The sequence below is a fragment of the Zalophus californianus genome, chromosome 12 (genome assembly GCF_009762305.2).
Source record: "Zalophus californianus isolate mZalCal1 chromosome 12, mZalCal1.pri.v2, whole genome shotgun sequence".
Classification (NCBI taxonomy): Eukaryota; Metazoa; Chordata; class Mammalia; order Carnivora; family Otariidae; genus Zalophus; species Zalophus californianus.
Window position 1 is genome coordinate 667,961 of NC_045606.1, and position 23,328 is coordinate 691,288.

General features: G+C 61.2%; 1 protein-coding gene, 1 long non-coding RNA gene and 1 other non-coding gene across 6 annotated transcripts; all 3 read right to left on the reverse strand.

The window, feature by feature from the left end:
* Positions 1 to 1,445: 1,445 nt before the first annotated feature.
* MYO1G (myosin IG) lies at positions 1,446 to 15,524 on the reverse strand. 4 transcript variants are annotated; one of them, XM_027574844.2, is made up of 23 exons: positions 15,411 to 15,524; positions 14,916 to 15,049; positions 13,223 to 13,431; positions 13,010 to 13,103; positions 12,156 to 12,321; positions 11,903 to 11,956; positions 11,522 to 11,617; positions 11,240 to 11,359; positions 10,415 to 10,639; positions 10,160 to 10,305; positions 9,650 to 9,764; positions 9,376 to 9,546; positions 9,114 to 9,184; positions 8,101 to 8,175; positions 7,799 to 7,931; positions 7,059 to 7,225; positions 6,611 to 6,818; positions 4,249 to 4,472; positions 3,625 to 3,769; positions 2,999 to 3,103; positions 2,734 to 2,847; positions 1,964 to 2,118; positions 1,534 to 1,690 (listed from the first exon to the last, which is right to left on the reverse strand). In XM_027574844.2, exons 2-23 carry the CDS (start codon positions 15,005 to 15,007, stop codon positions 1,534 to 1,536), a joined length of 3,042 nt encoding a protein of 1,013 aa, XP_027430645.1. In that variant the 5' UTR covers positions 15,008 to 15,049; positions 15,411 to 15,524. The 4 variants fall into 4 exon arrangements, with proteins under 4 accessions (XP_027430646.1, XP_027430648.1, XP_027430647.1 ...); XM_027574845.2 differs by lacking the exon at positions 15,411 to 15,524 and having other exon boundaries at positions 1,446 to 1,690; positions 14,916 to 15,237; XM_027574847.2 differs by lacking the exon at positions 15,411 to 15,524 and having other exon boundaries at positions 1,446 to 1,690; positions 13,223 to 13,466; positions 14,916 to 15,237.
* Positions 15,525 to 17,378: 1,854 nt separating this feature from the next.
* On the reverse strand, positions 17,379 to 18,379 carry LOC113911377. The gene is made up of 3 exons (XR_003516450.2): positions 17,996 to 18,379; positions 17,614 to 17,748; positions 17,379 to 17,491 (listed from the first exon to the last, which is right to left on the reverse strand). It is a non-coding gene; the product is annotated as an uncharacterized LOC113911377 (long non-coding RNA).
* Positions 18,380 to 19,109: 730 nt separating this feature from the next.
* Positions 19,110 to 19,241, reverse strand: LOC113912095. Its single transcript, XR_003516715.1, has one exon. It is a non-coding gene; the product is annotated as a small nucleolar RNA SNORA9 (small nucleolar RNA).
* Between the last annotated feature and the right edge of the window lie 4,087 nt (positions 19,242 to 23,328).

The window sequence follows — 23,328 nt, forward strand, 5'->3', positions numbered from 1 at the left end:
AGAGTGATGTATAATGTTTGTGAAGAGACTGATGTGAGGTGAGGGTTGAATAAGGGGGTTCTTGCTCCTTCCTCTTCCTGGCCTCTCACTCAACCCCTCTGTTGGGATCTCAGGATCCTACAGCCCCAGGAACCTGCCTGGCAGCCTTGACAGTTCTCTCTGGACGTTGGAGAAACCCTGTTTGGCTCTGGGCCTTCAGCATGGAGTGTCCCCCAGCAGGGCAGGACCCCCAAATGTTGCCCAGCGAGGCTCCTCCCTCTGGGCTCCACGAAGCCCTGCCCTCAGCCAGGCAGCCAGGCAGCCGTGGAGAATCTGGAAGGGAAGCAGGTTGTGCTGACAGCCTCTGGCAAGCCACCTACTGCAAAGGGAATTTACAATGGGCCAGGAGCACCTGCTGTCTAGGGCAGCTTAGCATCTCTGGATCCGAGCGGACCTGAGCACCCTCTTCAAGAGAATGGCTGGCTTGTCCTGAGGCCACCAGCGCCGGAGACAGATGCTGGAGCGGGCTATGTGGGGGCATCCAGGGCCCTCCAGGCTGGGCTCTGCACAGGAGGAGGTGACTCCACCAAACCCCCTGGAGAGGGAAGTCGACAGTGACCAGGGGGAAGCCTCAGGAGCTGTGAGCCCTTCAAGGGGTGGACACCTGCCAACTTCCCTCCACATCGACAGGGCACAACCAGGCAAGGATGCCACCCAAATTTAGCATGCCCCAGGAGCAAGGGAGCAGCTTTGAAAGCCAAGGGTCACCTATGGAGTGAGGAGAGTGAGTGGGGGTGCTAGGATGGGGCAGGGGGCAGGGCTGGGGCACTGCGGGGCTGCGGGGCAGAGGGTCTGGGGAGGGACGCTGCCGGCGAGAGGAAGTGGAGCTGTGTGCACTCTGGCCTTCCTTTGGTTGGCTTCTGAGAGCCCCCAGACACAAGGTCCTGTCCCAGACTGTGGGAGGTCCTGGCTCAGGAGTCCGAGAAGTAGGGTTCCTGGGGCCTGGGATGCCCACCCCCAGCAAGGACACAGCCAGCAGCTGGGACAGTGTCTGCCCCAGTGTGTGCTCAGCCAGAGCCCTGCCCGAGGGTGGCCCTGGGACCCCAAGCTTCCCCAATGGCCATTCCCCTCCCCTAAGGCAAGGAGCACCCTTGGCAAGGCAAGGAGCCTTAGGGGAGGGAAATAGGCGGGGGGGGGGGGGGGCGGGGGGAGACCTCAGCGTGGGAGGAACAGCCTGGGCCATAAAGGGCACCGTTTCCTCTCGGACCGTGGACTCCACAGCCAGCGGGTGCATAGGCTGGGGCCCCAGGGGAATGCAGTCTTGCTGCCCCACCAGACTGGGCCCCCAGGCCTCCTCCTCCTCCGGTCCGGGTGACCCCACAGGGGTCAGCAGAGGACGCGGGGGTGACATTTGCCAGGTTGCTGGCCGCTGTGCGGATGTCCACCCACAGACACAAGTCTCGCAGGGCACAGACACGGAGCCTTTTATTGCACAGCGGACCGGTGTCCGGCGCGGGGCTGGCGTGGAGGGAGGCCCGGGTGCGGCGGGACAGGTCAGCGGCTCGGCCAGAGGAGCGTGAAGGCACCGCGGCTGCAGCGGAAGTCCGGCTCTGGCTGCTCGGGCTTGGGCTCCACGGAGACGAGGCGCCGGGCCCCGCGCTGGCTCAGGGGGATGCAGTCCGAGACGCGGACCTCCAGCGCCCTTCCCTGCCTGAAGCGGGGGCGGGAGGGGGGTCAGGGGGGCGGGGCCGGGTGGGCAGGGAGGGAGGGAGGAAGATCACGGGGCGTGGTGTGGCGTCAGGGGCGGGACGAGACGTCAAGGGCGGGGCAGAAGGAGAGTAAGGGGGCGGGGCGAGGCGGGAGGGCGGTCGGGGGCGGGGCGAGCCGGGGCGAGGCGGGGCCGGATGAGGCAGGGAGGGCGGGCGGTCAGGGGCGGGACGAGCTTCTCGGAACAGCCGGTCCCCCTCTGCGCGCGCGGACTCACCCCTGGCAGTACGCGGCCAGCACGCCCACCAGCTCCCCCACGCGGTTGTCCAGCGGCGGCCGGGAGCGGTGCAGACACACCACCAGGTCGTCCTGGCCCCGCGCGTGCAGCACCACCAGCTGGTCCCGCCCGCTGGTCACACTCAGCCCGGTCACCTGCGCGGCCGGGGCCGGGGTCAGGGGAGCGGCAGGCCCTCCTCCCTGCCCCCAAGATCCCTGGGCCGCGGCCCGCCACCAACAGCCTCCCGGAGCCCCCAGCCCGCCCCCTCTGGGTCCCCCTTCTCCCTCTCTAGCTCCGCCCGCAAAGGGGAGGGTTGGCCGAGACGCCGCTTGAGAGAACTTGCTCCAGGACGGGATGGAATGTTCTCGATCGGCGCCTCTAATCCGGCGCCACCCTCCCCTGTGGCTCTCGAGTTCCTCTTGAGTGTGCTGGTGCGGCCGGGGCGCTGAGCCGTCTGGTTTCCCTCCATTACATCAAGCGGCCACCCGGCGTGGCGGCGCACCAGATGGGCCCCCCACTCGGTTACAGGGACCCCAGGGCGAGAGCGCTGCGCACTGCAACCAGTCCCGCGGTCGGGCCGGATACCCCCAGGCCGCCCTGTATGTGGGGAAGAGGGGCCCGTGGCTCGGCCCCCTGCCCCCCCTGAGCAACATAAAGGCCCCACCATCCTGAGCTGATGCTGAGTTCTAGAAAGCTCGGGCCTTCCCAGGTAGGCGCGAGTGGAGGGGCCCTGCAGACGCCCCCACCTCCCCCGTCCCCCCGGGGCTCACCGCTTCCAGGGGCACCGCCCGCATCACCCGGTACTGCCGGCCGGGGTCCAGCTTGTAGACGTGCCGGTCAGTGAGCAGGAGCGCCCGGTCCCGGCTCTTGTTGAAGCGATTTACCTGCGGGACAGGCGATTTCGGGATCACCTGTCTGGCCCCAGGGCCTCCTCTCCCTGGACCCCTTTTCTCACGGACTGAGTTGGATCTGACCACTTCGGAAACCTCTGCCTTGGACCTGGGCTGTCGCTCCTCCCCTGGTCCCACGCCTTACCTTCCGGACGTGGCTGGAGAACAGCACGGCCCCAAAGCTGTCCTTCTCACGGAGTGCCTTCAGTCGTTCAGAGAACAGGCCCGAGGCTGTGGGGTTGTCCATGGCCTGAGGACGGATGGGGGCTGCTTGACCACGCTGGACCAACAGCGAGTGTGGTGAATGGGCATCCCTGTCCTTCACCTCCCGAGCCAAGCCGAGTCAGGCCTTGAGCCAGCCTCCCTGGGTTGTCTGAGGGCCCCGTGCCCAGACCCCTGCAGCCCTAGGTTCTGGTCATCCCTGAGCCCTCCATAGCTGCCCACCGGCCCAGAAGCTGAGAAGGCAGGGTCCCGGGTGCCAGGGAAAACCTTGAGCCCCTGAGCCTTCGTCCCCTGTAGAATGGGGCCAGGGGCACAGCTCATCATGCCCGTGTGAGGGCCAGGGTGAGCCAGGGCATGGGTGCGGGGGGGGGGGGCGCAGAAGAGAAGGTGTTCAGTAAAGCCCAGAGGCCAGAGGCAAGGGCAGAGGGGCATGGCCCACAGGCCGGACAGACAGCCAGGCCCTGGGAGGGGACATGTGGCGTGGACACCAGCAAGCTCTCAGCCCTGAGCCCCTCCTTGGTGCCCAGTTTTTACGGCCCCGACACTCACAGAGGACAAGTAGTCCCTGACCCAGGCCCGCCGGCAGCCCCAGTCCTGCCGTAGCTCCTGCAGGACCCCCATGGCCGCCACTTTGGCCTTGATCTGGGCCATGTCTGAAGGTGGGATGTTCTTCACCAGCTGGCGGGCCCGCCACCTAGAGGGAACCGGATGGTCAGATGGACCCCATGCAGCCCTCACCTTCCCCACCCCGGTCCTGCCCCTTCACATCCATGCGCTCTTCTCGCTCCCTTTTCCCCACGGAGAAGGCCAACCCTCTCAGCCTGGCACTGGCCATCCTGATTTCGGCCTCCCTGGTCTCCGCAGTGGCCCCTCCCACTCTGAGGACAGTACGGCCTCCTCCTGGAGAACTACTCAGCCTTCAAAGCGCTGCCCAAACGCACTGTTCCCCTCCATTCCCTGTCCCAGCCAGCCACGCTCCCCTGCAGGCCTCCAGCAAGGAGATATCAGGGCTCTCCAATGACGGTGGGGTGTGGGGACCCAGTTACTAGGCAGAGCCTCCTGTTTTCCTGCTTATGAAATGGGGCTTGTGGGGTGCAGATGGCCGGGAGCAGGTGTTCAGTGGGCGCTAGCCGAATGGGGAAAACCGAAGGGGCAGTGGCTGAGGGCTCGCACCTGCAGAACAGCGCCTGGCAGGTGTCCTGGAATGGCTGCAGCACCGCAGGGGGCGGCGGCCAGACGAGGTCTCGGCCGTAGAGGGGGGGCTGCCTCGCGGCCTGGAACCGCCGCTGCAGCTCTGCCAGGTGAGCGCGCACCTTGTGCCTCCGGAACCAGCGCATGATGGTGTAGATGGCCCGCAGTCGCCGGCAGCGCCGCCGGGCCAGCGTGCCGCGCCAGGCCTGGGGGGCCAGCCGGCTTCCGTCAGTCCCGGCCAGGCCACGCCTCCCCCACCCTCAGCCCAGCGCTGCGCCAGGCTGACCTGCCCCTGACTCCTGGGGGCCACCCCCACCTGGCTGCAGGTTTCTTCCCAGGTGGGCACAGGGCCCTGCTGCAGCCTCTGCCTGACTCAGGGGAGAGCTGCTCTCCCCACCCCATGTCTTTCCACCTGGCACCTGCAGATGGGGGTGCTTTCCCCTCCGCCAGGGGTAGCTGCCAACTGTCCACCTGGAACCCGAGCTGGCCCAGGTCTGACCTCCAACTCGTAGACGCCCCGACATGGAAGAGCACCCCAAGAATGCAACCATTAAAACCCAGACCGGGAGCCCTGCACGGCAGGCAGCCCAGGGGAGCCACAGATGAAAGTATACTTAAGGAACCTGACTCAGACCAAGGAGAGGACAGCAGTGTGGACAGTCCTGGAGATGGTGGGGCTGCGAGGACCCAGTGTGAGCATCTCAAGTCCCATCTCTGTGACCATGGCATGGTGTCATGTTCCTAAAACCAACCCCTCCGTGTTAGGGGAGGTAGCAAAGCTCCCAGCTAAATGTAGTGTGTCGCCATGGGTGATAGTGGGACACTTGTGGAAATTCGAATACGGCCGGCATATTATTCAGATATGCAGATGATGTCTTGTGGGTGTTAGGTTTCTCATCTGCTGACCTCAGCGTGTTCAGAAAAGGGAACGTACTTGTCCTTGAGACGTGTGCTGAAATATCGAGGGGGTCCGTTACTTTAGGAAATCATATAAACATACGTATATGTGGGTGTGGGGACAGACAGACACACAGAGATGGGGTGGGGAGAGCACACGATTGTAGCAATTCAGGTGGACAGTAAATCATCATAGGCATCTTTTGACTTTTCACTAGGTTTGAAATGTTAAAAATAAAAAGGGGGAGAGATGGAGGAATTCCTGTCCTTTGGGAATACTTGCTAAAATGACTCTAAACAAAATGATTTGACAGGGTGCCCGCAGGGCTCAGTCAGTTAAGTGTCCGACTCTCAATTTCGGCTCAGGTCATGATCTCAGGGCCATGAGAGTGAGCCCAAGTCAGTCCTCAGTGGACAGTCCACTTGGTATTCTCTCCCCCTCTCCCTCGGCCCATCCCCAGCTCACATGCTCACGGTTACTCTCTAAAATGAATAAATAAATCTTTTAAAAAATGATTTGCTTAAAAATAACTGGGATGGGCTGCAGGTGTCTGCACAAAACCACACACTGGTCACGGGGTGGCACAGCTGATGCTGGGGAGTAGGAGGGGGAATTTTCTCTAGGTCTGAAATCTTTCAGAGTCAAGAGAAGAAAAGAAGGGAAAAGATAAGGAAGGGGGCGCCTGGGGGGCTCAGTCGGTTGAGCGTCTGCCTTTGGCTCGGGTCATGATCTCGGGGTCCTGGGATCGAGCCGCACATCGGGCTCCCTGCTCAGTGGGGAGCCTGCTTCTCCCTCTCCCTCTGCCACTCCCCGTGTGTGTTCTCTCAAATAAACAAAATCTTAGAAAGAAAAGAAAGAAAAAGAAAGAAAGAAAGAAAAAGGAAGGAAGGAAGGAAGGAAGGAAGGAGAGAAAAGAAAAAAGAAAAGAAGGAAAAGGAAGGAAGCCAGATCCCCGAAAATCATATTTTGAGCACCTGGATCCACCTGGGCCTGAAGCTGATGACCATGGGACTGAGGTAAACTAACCACATCTACACCTTTTGCTTAAGTCAATTTCAGTCCTGGTCTGTCTCCTGTTAGAGGAGATTCCTGTGGTGCCTGGAGGGGTGCCTGTGGGCCTGGTCGGTGCATGCACACCCCCCCCACTCCAGGGGTTGCATACTCATCCCTCCCACCCCTCCCTCCCCTCCCCCCCAGGGCCACAGCCATCCCCCCACGCCTTCAGGTGCACACCCATCCTTCCCATCCCCCCACCCAATGCACAATCCTCCCTCCTCTCCCTCCCCTCCGCCCCCCAGGGCGACACCCATCCCCCCCACTCCTTCAGGTGCACACCCCTCCCTCCCCTGCCCCCCCAGGGCCACACCCCTCCCTCCCCCCTCCACAGCCATGGGTACACCCATTCCCCCCCCCCCCATGGTGGGTAGGCATCCGGCCAGGCCGCACCTTCTGCAGCAGCAGCACAATGATGGGGATAAGGCGTGCGCGGCTCTGCTCCAGCATGACCAAAGTCTGGGGCGAGCGGATGAAGAGCTTGGTGTGGCCAAAGGCCACGTCCCCTTGCAGCCCATGCTGCTCCAGGAGGGCACTCACGGCTGCCCTGTCAGAGCCCAGCAGGTGATTGGGCCACGTGTACTCACAGGTCATCTTGTACCTGTCACCGCAGGACAGGGCAGTGGGCACTGAGCTCTGGATCCGACATGCCCAGCACCTGCCCACCCCGTCCCCTGGGTCACACAGCATCCTCGCTGTCCGTGTCGCGCGTGTCCGCATCTGAGCAGCACTGGCCGGGTGTGGGACCCTCTGCCCACCCGTCCCACTCCTCACAGGACCCTGGCCCATGGGGGCACAGACAGGCGGGGAGATGGAGCTCCGGGCTAGCAGGGAGTGGTACCTGAGCAGGAATCGAGGGTAGGGCTGGCGGGAAGCGAAGCCGGCCCTCCGGACCCGCACATTCTCCAGCAGCCCCAGGTACGCGACCTGGTGGCGACAGTGGTCCTCGTCCAGCCTGGCAGCCACCTTGTCCTCATTGGGCTTGATGCAGCGGACATAGAAGGGCTCCTGCCACGACAGAGGACACGCAGGGACAGCACCATCAGCCTCTGTGGCTGCAGGGCAGGTGTGTAGCTGTCCCTCCCTGCCGGCTGCCCAGGGAAGAGGCTCTTGCAGGGGGGAGGGGAGGCCGAGCGGCTGGGTCAGGAGGTGGTAGGGCAGCCAGGGGCCCTGCCAGGCTGCAGAGGCCAGGCTGACTCTCTGGATGTTGTGTGGTTAAGCGGGCTCTGGTGTCCCCCTGCTGCCCCCCTTCTGCCTTTAGGCCCCAAGCTCTGCAAGCAGCTAGTGCCGCCTTCTCGCCCTGTAAGCCCCGCCCAGGCCCTTCCCGCCCAAGAGGCCGGGAGGACAGGGGAAGGCTGTTCAAATCTCACATTTACTCAAGCCTCAGCCTGACCCAGGACATCTTAACCTGCACGGTGGTGGGTTCCTCCTGGCTGGGGTGGGGGTGGGGATGCAGCTCACAGCAGACAGGAAATGAACACCACCTTCCCCGTGATGTGCAGAGGCGGTGAGGGCCCAGTTTGCCGGCCAGGCACAGACAGGAGGACCTGCAAAGATCCAGGGCGGGGGCGGGGGCAGTACCTTGGAGGCCAGGTTTTCCACCAGAGCCACCATGGAGTTCTTGAAGAGCGTGCCAGCCGTCAGGGGGCGCTTGGTCACTTCCGTGATGTCCTGCTGCCCCTCTGGCCACATAGCCCGCAGGGTGGGGTCCGAGCTGTAGACACAGGCCACATAGCTAGCCGCCCTCTGGAGGGCAGTCCTCGCCCCAGCTCTGCCACTGGTAAGCTTTGTGGCCTTAGTGTCAAACCTCAGGCTGTCAGCCCATCAGACAGGTGTCAGACCCGAGTGTATGAAGGCCCTTCCGGCCTCGGGCCCCCACGCACCTGTTGTACATCAGCCGCTTGAAGTCTTGGAAGAGGTGGTCTCTGTTCTTGTCAATGAAGCCCTCCACTGAGTACCTGTGGGGCCAGGGCTGGTGAGGGGCAAGGGGCCTCTGACAGCCCCCAGGAAGCCCCTCACCCTCCTCCCCTGCCTCTGTTCTCTTAGGCTAGCCTCCCTCCCTCCGCTCCCACACCCGCTTTCTTTCTCAGCACGTAAGACTCCTTCCCTCTGAGGTGTCTCTCCAGGAGGATGAGTCGGCGCTCATGCCCACAGCACTGGACCCTGGCTCTGGCGCATTCGTGCTGTGTGACCTGGGACCAGGGACCTAACCTGTCTGTGCCCCAGTATACATCACAGGCCCAGATCAGTGCCTACTGAGTTTCCGTCAGCATCAGCAATGATAGTCATACCCAGGAACTCCCGAGGCAGTGGTCTGCTTTGATTCTGTGGCAATGAGAACCTCAAATTCCTTGTCTTGCCCTTTGATGACAAAAGTCTAGAAAGCTCAGTTCCAAAATCTCCCTGCACCTGCAGCTCCCATGCAGACTCAGGGCAAGGGGTCTGAACTCTGGCGGCACTGTCCTCCCCACTTGTCCTTGTGAAGGACACATTAGATACATGTGCCTCCGTGAGTCACCTCAAGTCCCACTCAGGATGAAGGGAGCACAGGTAAATTAATAATAATGTCACAGAGATTTCTGAAGGATTCCTGAGGTTGGTCCTGAGGGTGTGCCCCCAGGATGGGCACCGTGTGCCTGGGGGCTTGCTGGAAATGCAGACTGTGGCCTGTCTGCCCCCCTCAGCTAACCTGCACCTCCATAATAGCATGCCCCCCCCCAGGCATTGTCCAAAGTGGAGCCTAGATACGGGTATTTTTTTTTTAAAGCTTCCAGAGGCTTCTATAGTGCAGCCAGGGCTGAGAGCTCTGATCTTAAGAGCCCCATTTCATGCTTTCCACTCATGACTCTGGTGTCGGGCACGTCTTCAGCGTGCTAAGAAGGGGAGAGTTCCTTACGTGACGTCCCCCGCATAGTGCTTGATCCGGAAGTCTCGGCCAAACTCCATGGTCTTGTCTGTGGGGCAGAGCTGGGGAATGGGGTGGCACGCCAGGGTCAAGGCACAGGGTGGAGGTCTGTGCAGGGGGCAGTGCTGGAGAGGCCGAGCCACCGAGGCCCCACCGAGACCGGCAGCACGGTGCCTGGGAGGGGTAGGGGGGTGCTGCCCCGGGACCGGCTGGGGTGCGGGGCCTGGGGTGAGCGCCGGGGGCAGCGGAGCACCTGGCGGCTGGTGTAGTGGGGGTGGTGGCGGTGGTGCGTGTCCAGGCTCTGCAGGAAGATGCGGTCGGTGATGGTGCCTGCGGCGCTGCAGGCCTCGTCCAGCACGGCCAGCACGCCCCGGTGGGGCCGCTCCACCAGCTCCACGATGGTGGCGTTGTTGAAGTAGTCCACCTGGGCAGGGGGTGCAGGGCGGCTCCCAGTCTGCCCGCCGGCCACCCCGCTTGCACCCTGCGGCCCTCGCAGCCCCACCCGCGAGGCCCAGGCCGGCACTCACGCTCTGCCAGGTGATGCCCTCCCGCTCGTACTCCTCCTGCTCCTGCTTCAGGATGAGCTGGATGAAGAGCTGCTGCAGCTTCTCGTTGCAATAGTTGATGCAGAACTGCTCGAAGCTGCGGGCGGGCACAGGGGCCGCACAGTCACGCCCTGCTGGCCCAGCTTGGGGGTTCGGGCTCTGTGCAGAGCTCATGCGTCGGGGGCAGGCCCTTCCCCCGCCGGAGCCCTACGGCAGGGGTGATTCTCCCCCTCCAGCCCCACTGCTGGCACGCATGCTCCCCAGTGGATTTGGGGGTCGTGGCCATGGGACATGAGCCCCCAATTTTGCCTTGGTGGGCACCGCTGGACGGGTGGCACAGGTGAGGCAGGCTCGGGGGCCTGAGCCCGGGGCCAGGGACTGGCTGGGACAGACGCCGGACATCCTGCTCCCCAGGCCAGCGGGGTTCCGCAGGACCAAGGTGGCCCTAGGGGTTGGGGTCAGAGCCGGGGACATGGTGGTCGGGCTCCCCACCTGTTGACAGGGAACACCTCAAAGCCATAGATGTCCAGCACACCGATGACCGTGTCCTTGCCGTCTCGCCGGGGATCCCGGCCCCGGGTTTCCATGACACCGTTGATCCGGTTTACCACCCACTCAAACAGCCGCTGGTACACTGCCTGGGGAGAGGCCAGGATCCAGCTACTTCCGGCTGCCTCCATCGTCGCCGCCTCCAGGAAGGCCCCTGGGTGTCCCCGCCTCGCTCCCCACAGCTTGCCCCCAGAGGACCTTGGCACAGGCGTCCCGGGCATAGCTGGCCTCAGCTGCAGTGTGGCCCTTCTCAATGAGTTCCCTGCCTCCTGAGGCCACCGTGCGAGACAGCAGGCAGCGCAGCACCAAGTCCCGGGGTGTGGCTGTCAGCTCAGCCACATGGTCCACCAGCAGCTCCTCAGCCACGGCCAGGTGCCCCTGCTCCGGCCCGGCCCCCTCTGTCTCCACAAACTCGATGTTTCCCTGGGGATGGGGAGCCAGGACAGTCAGGCTCCATGTCCCAGCGGAGCTTGCCTGCACACCTCTGCCCAGGGAGAAGGAAAGGAAAGACAGGGCTGGGGGTGTGGCAGGGCCTGGCTTCTGGAACCCATGCCGCCCTGGATGCGGGAACGGCCCCTGGAGCACAGCAGAGCCTTCTCCAAGGCTTCCCGCCCAGAACATCACGTCTGTGGTCCCCCGGCGCCGCCTGCAGCCGTGATGCACCCCCTGCTCCTCAGGCCGCCTCACAGGGAATGGAGGTTCAGACGTGCTGAGGAGCTGTCCAAAGCCGGCCAGACCGCGCCTGACAGAAGCAGGACGCATCTGCACGATGTCAGCGTTACTGAGCCTGCACTTCTGGGCCTGCTTAGTGCAGGCTCATCTGCTAGATAGACCGGGCGTGTTGCAGGCCTCACCCGCCCATCTGGGCACACAGAGCCCCCAGCTCCGAGTCTAGCCTCCAGGAGCCGGGAGCCATGCACTCAGCCCCACGGAGGGCAGGATGGGCCCGCTACATGGCTGGGCCATCCAAGGTCAGTCTCCTTCTCCAGGGGCAGTGGCCCCGCAGCCCCCAGCCAGGCTCACCAGGTGCAGTATGGCTGCCAGAATCCGGTGCACAGAGCCCACTTCCTCAGCACTGAAGCCGATCACCCGCATGGCTTCCATCACTGCCAGGTAGTGGCTCCTCTCATCACTCTCCAAGGCCTGCAGGACGAGGGGTTCAGCACCCCAGGGCCACGCGGAACCCCCGAGGTCCTCCCAGGGAGTGCCTGTTACATTGGGGCACCAGCAATCCCACTGAGCGCCCATACCCACGACCCCGGAACATGGCACCTGGTGCTCCCGCGGAGCCCTGCCCCCACTCACACTGAGCCCTGCACCCTGCCGGGTGAAGTTGTACACGGCGGGGTTCCTCTGCAGGTGCAGGTTCTGCAGCTCTGCGTCCTCACAGCCCCGCAGCACCTGGGGGCCCGCACATCCCTGGCTCAGGCCCTCAGAACTGCAAAGACCCCCCCAAAAATGCCAGAGGACCGACACAGGGGAGCTCAGTGCTGGTGTAGACATCACCTGAATCCAGGCAGACGCCATCTCACCCAGTGTAGACACCACCCTGCTGGTGTCCCGGGAGATCCCCCTCCAGTGAGGGCGGGGGACTGGGGGTATCACGGCAGGGAGGGGGAAAAGGGACTGAGAGCGGGGCCATCGGAAGGGCTTCCTGGGCGCCCCCACGCCGCTGCTCTGGCTCACCTGGTAGAAGGCATGGAAGTTCCGTTCGCCCACGTGCTGCTTGAGGACTCGAGACTGTGGAGGGAGGGGCAGCTGGGCCCTTGCCTGGGTTGCAGCACCACCCAGGGGACCCCACCCAGGGGACCCACCCAGAGCCCCTTGGGTGGTGCAGGCAGAGCCTGGGACCTCAGAGAAAGTGAGTTCTTCGCCCCCGCTCCCCAGGGCCCCAGGCCTGGGAGGGTCGGCGTGGGAGACCTGTGGCCTCAGGACCCACCTTCTCCAGCAGGTAGCTGTGAATGTGCCCCCCGATGGGGTCTCCTTTAAAGTCGAAGTTGATGTCCATGTACTTGCCGAATCGGCTGGAGTTGTGGTTGCGGTTGGTGCGTGCGTTCCCGAAGGCCTCCAGCACGCACGTGGACTTGAGCAACACGTCCTTGACCCTGTGCGGGGCAGAGGGGCCGGGCTGTAGGGCACAGAACTCGTCCCGGGACTGTGCCTGCCCAGCACCCCTGCCCAAGGCCTCCCATGGCACAGGCTGGGGACTGGCTGGGAAGGCCACCTGCCCGGTGCTGTGCTTGGTGTGGCGAGAAGGGCAGCTCCTCGCCTGGGCATGCTGCCGCCTGCAGAGAGGAGCTGGAGCTGCACACTGCCCTCCACCTCCCGTGGCAGGGTGGGCAGCGGCCAGCCGCCGGTGCCCCCGCCCCTGGAACCCCACCTCGCCCCTCCCGACAGGAAGAGCTGGGGCGCTCACACAGGAAGCTGCTCCCACGAGGCCCCACTGGTAACAGCCGGTGAGCAGCTGGTGAGGAGGCGGACAGGGGGGCCCCCATCCGGGTCCAGGCCCTTCCTGACCATCTGCCCAGCTTCTCCCTTCCATGGGGTCTCCTGCGAGGGGCCCAGTCCCCGTCTGTTGGCTCCGTGCACCTTGCCTCTTCCCTCTTCCTAGTGGCGGGACCCCCGTGGCACCGTGCCCTGCCTCTGCTGGGTGGACAGGTTCTGGGCGGGTCACCTGGAGCCCTCCTGCAGAGGAGCCCTCTGAACCTGGCCTGAGCCAGGCTGACTCACATCTCTTTCCCCTCCAGGCCTGAGGCCCAGGGCCGCCCCTGCGCCAGTCCTGCCTGCCCTCACCTGTCCACCTCGGCCCTCTGGCTGGGGTTGGTGACAGCGGCGATGTACTGCATGATGTGCTTGCTGGCTTCCGTCTTCCCTGCCCCACTCTCCCCTGCCAGGCAGATGGATGGTCAAACAGAAAGAGTGGCCACTCCCCTTGACCAGCCCCCTGGGCGCCCCCTCCAGTGGGGTCTGTGGAGGCTGCCCGGGCCCCGGCCACCGGGCAGGTACCTGAGATGACAATGCAGGTGTCTCTGGAGCGGCGCTTCATTGCCCCGTACACGGCATTGGCCACGGCGTATAGGTGTGGTGGCCGCTCATAGAGCTCGCGGCCCTGGTACTTGGCGATGGCCTCAGGCCCATACAGGGGCAGCTCCTGGTAGGGGTTCACGGACACCAGCACCTCGCCGATGTAGGTGTAGATGCGGCCCTTCTCGAACCTGGCACAGGCGGGGCCAGGCCTCAGCGCTCAGGGCTGTGGGGACGCACACCCAGGTGCTGGGGCGTTGGGCCCGTGTGGGGAGCCTCGGGCGCCCTGGCCCACCCCAGGGATGAGAGTAGGAAGGAGTGCGGGTGACCTGACCCTTCCCAGTGCCATCTCGCTGGAATCCCACCCCCACTGCAGGGTAGCGCTGGGGCCCACGCTGCTCCCTGTGGGGGCTGGGGGGGCGCCTGACGGCACAGGAATCTCCACCACCCGATTTACGAAGGGATAGGTAGAGCCAAGGGGTGGAGGTGGAGAGGAGAAAGGGGCTGGAGGCCGAGGGAGGGGCCTTGGGCTGTTTCCTGTCTTGAGGCCTGGGTGGGGACCCAGAGGCAGCAGGGGACCCCGCCCAGCCCCACCCAGATGGCTGGGACTGCGCCCCGCAGGGAGGGGGCCTGGGGATGCAGGGGTCATCTTCCCCCCCGCACATCCTCCTACTTCTCAACCCTTCCTTTTGGGAACTCAGGGTCCTGGACCTCTGTCTGGCCCTCTCTTGACCTTTCAGCCAGCCAGCTCAGCTCCCGCTCTGTCTGGGACCCGCCCTTCCCTGGCGGCTTGTGGTCCGTCCCCCGTCAGTCAGGGGTTCCTCTTCCTCCGCCACCACCTCAGATGAGGGAGTTCCCCCGGCGCGCTCCCTCCACACCCTCTCTCATCTGCCCCCGCCTGCCCCCCTGCACGCGGAGTGGCCCGGGCTCAGTGCTCCACTGTTAGAACAGACATGGTCATGCCTGTCTCACAGGCTAGTGTAGAAGAACGCTGTGAAGTTATACCTAGCTTTGTGCCCCATACAAAATAGCCCGTTTCCTGTCCTCTAACCTCAACAGTGTGTGCTCAGGGGGCCCCATCCCCTAACCCTGCACAGCAGCCGCCCTGTCCTCTCACTGGGTGTCCAGGATGAAGCCATCCAGCTGTCCAGCTCCCCGGGGCCACCCCATCTCACCATCCCCTGGCTCGTCCGGGGCAATCAGACCCCATGTCGCTTCTACCAGCCACGCCCTGTGGCACCCCATGCACCCCCCTCCGAGTGTCATCTCAGCTTGTCCACCTGCACCCCGGGACAGCGCCTGCCCCCTGGGACAGCACCTGCCCCCTTCCCTGAGAGCCCCCAGGGCCCAGCACAATCCCCAGTGGCAGATGGACAGTGCACCCAGTCAGGGGGACCAGCACCTGCCTGTCCCTGCTGGGCAGGAGGAGCAGAAGACACCCAGGCCATGTGGGAGGCAGGGGTCTGGGAAGCCTGCTCCAGCCCTGGCTGGCCGCCCTGGCCTTGGGAGGGCTGTCCTCCCGGGCCCCCCCCCCCCCCGGCCAGGACCCCCTGCCGTCACCCATACAGTGGTCCGGGTGGGGGCGTGTGCAACCCCACCTCCTGCCCCTACCCTGGGCTGATGGAGACCAGTGAGCCTGGGGGCTCGGGAGAGGAAGTCAGAGCCCTGTGTCTACCTGAGCTTGAGGTTCTCCATGAAGTCCTCCATGGTCACTTGGTCCAAAAGCACAAAGTCGGGTTTGCCGCAATCCGGCCCTTCCTCATCCATCCTGCTAGCGGGAGGCACCCAGGCCAGGTTCCCCCGGCCTTCCTGTGCAGAAGGGTGGAAGGAAGGGTGCTCCGAGCAGGCTCAGCCCTCCGGGCCGCCTCCGAGCGGTGCGGTGAAGTAGGAAGTGGGTTCTGGCCCCAGGGAGGGCTGCCCTCCCACTTGCCGCTCCCTCCCGAGGGGCTTGACCCCGCTTCCTGGTTCCCGCACCCAGAGGGCGGGCCCCTGACAGTGAGTCGGGTGCCCTGGAGGGCTGCTGGCTTCCCCGCTTCTGGTTCCCGCACCCAGAGGGCGGGCACGCCTGACAGTGAGTCGGGTGCCCTGGAGGGTTCCTGCTGGCTTCCTCAGTAAGCTCTGACCCTCTGTGGTCTCCGCGCCTACCCCTCACCCCAAGCAGGGGCGTCACCTGTGTGGCTTGACGCTGTCACGGCTATCAAGCCTCTGTTAACAGCCGGAGTTCCACACTAGGTGCATCTTTGGCTAGGTACCTTGTATCTTGATTAAAAAGTGGGAAATGCTGGTGGCCAGGCCTTTGGGGCGGGGCCTCGGGTAACATTCTTCAAAATGTGCAAGACCACAGCAGGATGTAAATGACAAAACCAGTGTCACGTCACACTGCACCGCAGGGCTGGCGGTCTGGTTCCTCAGACTGAGATTCGGAGTCGGGCTGCAGGCCCGGACCTCGGACGCTACCCAGAAGGCCCCCTGCCTGTCCTACCTGGTTCCTCACAGCACCGTTAGAAGCTGCAGACTGGTTGGCTCAGATTTGTCTCCAGACAGCCTCCTTGACTCATGGCATCCTCCAGGCGGGCAGTTCTCTCTCAACCCCCACTCCGGGGAGGCCAGAGTATTTGCCAAAAGTGAGTCATCCACATGCTGCCTGGGGGATTCTGTACTCGAGGCTCCTGTAATAATTGCCTTTCAATGAGCTCACGTTTTTAAACTGGAAAAATTGACAGGCAAGGTTTTTTTTTACCCTTTCAAATTCATTAGGATGAATACATACCCAGTAAGATTGGAAAAGTGTTTATTCAAAAGCCTGATAATCCGGGCCCACGCCCTTGTGCACCATCCCTAAGGGCTGTTGGCCTGACCGTTCCCTCGGGATTCATTCACCCTCCCAGCTCTGGGGCTGGTGTTTTTTTTTTTTTTTTTTAAAGATTTTATTTATTCATGAGACAGAAGGAGAGAGAGAGAAGCAAAGGGAGAAGCAGGCTCCCAAGGAGCAGGGAGCCCGACGCGGGACTCGATCCCAGGATCCCGGGATTCCGGGATCCCGACCCAAGCTGAAGGCAGATGCTTAACCCTCTGAGCCACCCAGGCGCCCTGGGGCTGGTGCTTTTGAAGGGCTTTTTCACACCAACGCTCCGGAGAATCTGGTCCCGGGGTTTTACTTCCTCAACCTCTCAACCCATGGGTTCCTCCAGCCCAGGGTTTAAATTGAGGAACAACTCAGTCCGTGCTCTGAAACCTCAACTTGATACGATTTTCACGTCACTGGATAGTTTTGGGTTTTTCCTGGTAGAAATGTCAAGACCGTTTTGAGGTTGGGGATCTGGCCCCTGGGCGGAGCTTGCTGTTGGGCTTTAGACCCTGCCACCGTGACCTTGAGCCTAACTGCGGAGTCTGCAGCGAGGACTTAAGGCCCATGCCTCCTTTGTCCCAAGGCTAGGAGGACATCGCATGTCTTTTCCCTTCCTGGTCTGTCTCCCCTCCTCTTGGGCTGGACAAACCCCTTGGAGGATTTCAGTTGGGGCACCAAGCAGGAGGGCAGGGGGCTGCTGGGGACCCCACCCTGGCCCCTGCTGATGCCAAGCCCCCTCCAGTTCCCCGGCTCACTGAAGACTCAGGTCCAGCTCATCTCAGACATGCAGAACTGCGGGCTGCTACAGGGAAGGACCCCCGCAGGGTACCTCAGAGGCCACCTCCCACTCTGCCCATCCGGGTGTGTGTATGTGTGTCGGGGGGTGCAGCTGCCATGACATCAGAAACAAACCGAACGTAAAAGTGTCCGGCTGCGCCTGGATGTGTTACTTTTCAAACGAAGCCAACCGAGCATGTGCATCACTCCCACATGGACACAATTCTGTGTGCCCACATGTGAAGATGAGCCTCGCTCCCAAGTCTGACCCACACTAGGGAGGACAGGAGGCAGACGAGCCTGTCAAGGCAGCAGAACCCATCCAGGATCCCCAGGGCAAGCTCCCGATGGCAGGAGTTGGTAGCCCATCACCCACTTGGCACTCTGCAAAGACCCGGGCATCAAGCAAGGAGACACCTCGGGGCTGAAGGAGTTTGGCCACCACTCCCTTCACAGCCAGGGCTCCCGCTCCTTGTATCTAGCATACGGAAAGGAGACAAGTTGGTCGCAGCACACGCTGAAAAGACTGTTTATTAATCACCCCTTGTTTCCTGCACAGGTCAGAGGGGCCTGGGCCCCAACGCAGAGCAAGAATCCTCGTTTCGGGAGCAGTGTGGCACCCAAACCTGGGGGCAGAGAAACGTCAGTCAGATGTGCACACCAGGCCCTGAGCTGCCCACTCCCCAGTCTGGGCCCGAACCGGAAACCCCCCTCTCCTCCCTGAATGGGAGCCAGTGAGGACGCATACCTGCTTAGACAGAAGGGGGCCCGACAGCCGCTCAAACCCAGCTGCACCCTCACAGGTCATGTCCGTGTGCAGGCCACATCCCAGGGTCCACTTCCTCAGGCACGAGGAGGCACGTGGAAACAGCTTGGAGGCGAGCTGTGAAATCAAGCCAAAACCACAGAATCCACCAATGCTGGGCCACAGAATCAGGGCCCCAGGAGTCCAGGTACTAGACCATGGCTATGCAAAAACAGTCTCATGAGCTTGAAGGCAATGAACCTCTCTGGGACTCAATCACCTGACTTGACATGGGAAGGCCAGAGCCAGTCGAGGGTTTTGAAATTCTTCTGGGGGCGGGGGCTCATGGAAACGAACAGAAGACAGGCCTCTGCAGCATACTTACTGCTGCAGACCCCAGATCAGCCCCGCAGACGCGGACCAGGCCACCTCTTGGTGCTCTCCAGGCTCTGGCCCCTGGGGATTCCTGCTGCTGAAACAGTGGGGGAGGGCAGACACCACGTGTCCTATGCTGGGGGGTTGCCGTTCAGAAATGGAGAAGGGTCTGATGTATACCCTGCCCCACCCTCCGCTGACAAGGTACCCCCCCCCCCCAAGTTTCAGGGATGCTGGTAGGACACGTGAGGCTCTCTGATTAGACACAAAGACAGTTGATTCTTCCCACAGGGTGACACAGGGGAGCCAGGGGGCACCCAGCACATGTGGTGGCCGTGCGGTACCAGAAAGCCGGACCTCTCCCAGTAGAGAGCAGGCCTGCTCTGGAGGGAGGCACTACCTCGTCCATCCCCAGGCTGTCTGCTACTCCAACATCCTTGAAAAGATGGGCCAAAGTTCAGCCAACGCCTTGCTCCCAGGACTGCAGACACAGGAGCCTCAGGGAGCGTCTCCCGAATGCAGCTCACAGGCCGGTGTGTTCAGCATCTGCACCTGGACTGAAGAGGCAGACCCCAAGTTTGCCAGAAGCCTCGACTGCGACAGAGATGTGGCGTGACCGGCCACCCAGAGGAGCCAAGAGCTACGTGGCCTTGACATGAGGATCCTGGCCCACCCCGACCACACCCAGCGGCGCTCAAACCCAGGCAAGGACGCAAGGGCAGCCTCCTCCCACCTATGCTTCCCACCCGCTTCCAGATTCCACTGCTCCATCCTGGTCAGGAATCTGTAAAGGAGCACACGGTGGGCCTGGAGAGGCCTGGCATTCCATCATGACCTGCGACTTTCTGGCTGGGCTACCCCGGGCATGGGCCCCTGTTCTGTACTGGACAGAAACCACCTCACCGTGGTGCTCAAAAATCCGAGCTGAGCAAAGAATTAAGGTTTAGGAGATATGACACAAGCAGGAGTGTCTTCCTCTGCCGAGAGCCACTCCCCTCCGGCAGCCCTGCTTAGAACTCGCGAGCACCTGCGATGCTAGTACTGGCAGTAAGAAACGGAACTTAAACGCCTATTTAGCTTTATCTAACAATATGTGGCACGTGGCCACCACACCAGACACGGACACCTGTCTGAAATTTCTATAACCTTGCTCTGGATGGAGCAGGGCAAGGCCTCAAACCGTTTCAGGATGCTCTGGCAAGCACTGTAGGAATGCACAGGGTCACCCCAGACCCAAGCACGCTGGAGGCTTGCGGCCCACGTGGCCCCGGGCACAGAGCGGTACACTCGGTACTGGGGGCTGAGCGGGGAAGTGGTCGCGGGGCAGGATCGGGGCTCCAGGTCGGGCAGCCCTAGCGAGCGGGCCGGGCGGCAGCAGCGCCCTTCCGCGGTGCCCCTGCGACCCCGACACCCGGGAGCAAAAGCCCCTCAAATCGCAAGCCCACGGGGTACCCGTACGCCCAGCCATTACCCAGAGCGGCCTCTCCCTGCAGTCTTCCTGGCACCGAGGCCGCCGCTCCGCTCACACTCCGCAGCCGCAGGCCGGGCGGGCTCCGCAAGAGCTTCCCGCGACAGCAGGGGACCGACCGGGCACCGCCGCGAGGGGGGACAGGCGGTCAGCGCACGCCGCGGTCGGCCGACCCCGGGTTCACGCCCCCGGCGGCAGCCGCGACCCCATCCCTCGGAAGCTCGGCCGGCGCCCCGCCGCGGCCCGCACCCCGGCCGGAGCTCACCCGGTCTCAGCCGGGGGCGGGCGCCGCCTGGAACCCCGACGACCTCGGATGGCATCGGATGCCCGCGCCGCCCCGACGTTGCCTGCCGCCGGAGACACATGGAGCGCCCCCGCACACCCGCGCGCTGCGTCATCACGCAGCCCCCCGGAAGCCGGCCGCAGTGACGTCACGCGAGCGCCGGGCGCGCGTGCGACCGCAGGGGGGGCGCGGGCGGAAGTCCCCTAACGGCTGCGGGGGGGCCGGTCGGAGAGCCGGCTGCCGCGTTCACATCGGGGCGCAAGCCGCCAGTGCTTCCGCTGCGCTGCTGTCTGCGGACGAGTGCGCGTCCCTGGCGGCCCTGCTGGCGCCCCGTGTCCCGGCTGGTTAAGGGCCCCCCGCCCTCCGCGGGGCTGGGTTCGTCGAGCCCCGTAGGACAGCGAGGTTGCGCTCTGCCCTCGCATCCCTTTGGCGGGTTGCGCGGGATGCGCATCGCTTTCTGGTTTAATACGAGTATCTTCTTGGGGCGCCTGGCTGGCTCAGTTGGCTAAGCGACTGCTTTCGGCTCGGGTCATGATCCTGGAGTCCACGGATGGAGTCCCGCGTCGGGCTCCCTGCTCCGCGGGGAGTCTGCTTCTCCCTCTGACCCTCCCCCCTCTCATGTGCTCTCTCTCTCTCTCTCTCATTCTCTCTCTCAAATAAATAAATCTTAAAAACAAAACAAAACAAGTATCTTTTTTTCTGCCTTTGTGGAGAGGTCGTCTGGGTTGGGAGGAGATTTGGGTTATAATTCGACTCTCCCCCCCCGCCCCCACCGGCGGAGGAACGCACAAGGGAAGGTACTGAAACTGGAAAGGGTGCAGCTTGTTGGAGATTCAGTGAAGCGTTGTAGGGTGGCAGGGTGTTCGAGAGGAGAGATGGGCAAGGACTACACACTCAGGGGGCTTAAATATCAGGCTAGGAAGGCGAGAACTTTGTTCTGTAGGTAAAGAAGCCGAGCAGTACCTGAAACTCATTTTGCACTCGCTAAATTCATTCAAGCATTTTAGAGTATACAAATCCCATTACATATTTTATTAAATCTCTTGAGACCGGGCAGGAATATTACTTCCAGATTGCTAACATGGAAAATAACATTCAGCCAAAGAGGTTAACAAGGCTAGGGCTTGGTGCAGGTTGTTCTAGCTGACTTCAGTGCTGTTTGTCTTCCGACGCTCTGCCATGAGATAATCAAAGAGAACCAGGAAGGCACATGGTTATGGATTATGGAAGGCCAGGATATGGCTGTAAGGGTGTATATGTGTGACCCCCAAAATTGGGCTCCCCCAGGACTGGAAGAGAGGAGCTTTTTTCTTTTTCAAAGATATTCATTTATTTGACAGAGAGAGACATAGTGAGAGAGGGAACACAAGCAGGGGGAGTGAGAGAGGGAGAAGCAGGCTTCCCACTGAGCAGGGAGCCGGATGCGGGTCTCGCTCCCAGGACCCTGGGATCACGACCTGAGCCGAAGGCAGCCGCTTAACGACTGAGCATCCAGGCGCCCCCGAGTTGTTTTTTGACACATGCCATGCCGCACTTCATACCATGCTGTGTCCATGATAAATCCAACGGGTTGACTTGCTTAATGAAGAAAAGAATTTCTTCAAACACTTCGAGTGAATTCTCAATGAATTTGTAACTTCTAGTTTCCAGGCCTGTGCATGATAAAGGACCAAACCAGCTCTAGATTATAATGCCTCCTCAGAAGCACAGCCACACTGTGTGGCCCTCCTGTGGGAGACCCTACGAGCTGTACTTTGGCGTTTCCTTGGCTGTAACTATGTATTCTTCCAGAGCCAAGTTGCTAATATTCTTTTCAGGCATATATCCCAGTTGGCTTGGGAGAATGATGGAGTTATTCTTTTGAGATGTGGATTTGGAGAAAGTTCTTTCCAATGGTCTGATAGTTAAGAACTGCTGAGAGGTCTGTCTCTGTGTCAGTCTCAGGCAGCCTCCCTGTACAATGCAACAGAGCTTTGATTATGTGGTTTTTGATATTTTGGCACCCTTTCTTATTACTTGGAAAAAAATTTCCATGGAGCATCTTCCCATCTCTAATGAATTTTATTATCATTTTAGAAAAAAGCTCTTCTGGGGCGCCTGGGTGGCTCAGTCGTTAAGCATCTGCCTTCTGCTCGGTCATGATCTCAGGGTCCTGGGATCGAGCCCCACATCTGGCTCCCTGCTCGGTGGGAAGCTGCTTCTCCCTCCTCCCCTGCTTATGCTCTCTCTTGCTATCTCGGTCACTATCTGTCTCTCTCTCTCAAATAAATAAATAAAATCTTAAAAAACCCCAACAACTCAGAGACATCTAGTTAGTTATTTGCTAGCTATTTTGTTCTCATGAGGGAGATAGTGGATGGGCGAGAGGGACAAGAAAGAAAACACTAAAGACTTCCCAGCCTTGGGAACAGGGAAAAGATTCACTAAAAACAAAAACAACAACAACAACCCCACACCAATTAGTTGGAATCTAGCCAAGATGTGAGTTGGGGAAAACTACCTTTGAGCAGGCCAATTGAGGATAAATCTTCAGTTGTTCAGGGCTTTCTTGAAAACTCGAGTCTAGTGGGAAGGCATCTGTGTGAGACCCTGTCTAGGTAACCTCAGTGCCCTCCCATCTTAGTCTGGTCAGGTGCGTGTCATTTGTCTCGCTAGAACTTCTTGGATACAAAGAGGAATCCCACACAGTCTCTAAAAGACCTTACAGTCTAGTAGAGAAAATGTCCTAACATGGTAAACTCTAGCATCAGGACATGCAAAGAAAGTGCTCTGGGACTGGAGGAGGGAACAATTGTATCCAAAGATTTAGTGGAAGAGGTGATACTTGAGCTGGGTGAAAAAAACCAACAGCTAGGTTCACCAGGGACGAACCAGGCATCCAACAAAGTGTGGTTTATTAACCTGCTGCAAAGAGTGAACCCTAGAGAAATCTGGGATGTGTCTCATCGTGAGAGTAGAAAGGGAATTTTGTAAGATTTGGGATTGCACTGAATAATTCTTTTTTTTAAAGATTATTTTTAAAAAAGATTTCATCTTTTTATTTGTCAGAAGGAGAGAGAGCGCACACAAGCGGGGGGGGGGAGGGAGCGGCAGGCAGAGGGGAAAGCAGGCTCCCCACTGAGCAGGGAGCCCAATGCGGACTCGATCCCAGGACCCTGAGATCATGACCTGAACTGAAGGCAGACACTTAACTGACTGAGCCCCCCAGGCACCCCTGCACTGAATAATTCTGAGGAGAAATAAGGGTCATCTTTAGATTCTTGCTGTCATGAAGTACAGACAACTTAGTAACTGGGTCTCAGTCTTTTTTGGGGGAGGGGCAGAGGGAGAGACACTCTCAAGGCAGACTCCCGCTGAGCTTGGAACCTGTTGCAGGGCTCGATCTCATGACCCTGAGATCATGATGTGAGCTGAAACCAAGAGTCAGATGCTCAACTGACTGAGCCACCCAGGCGCCCCAGTACCAGTCATTTTTGTTCATGATGTGGGGCCACAGAGGAGGCTCTGGCAAGAAGGAGGAGGCCCTCAGGACACTTTACAGCTGAGGTGTGACCTTAGGAGAAATGTTTTCCATTAACACTGCAGCTGCCTC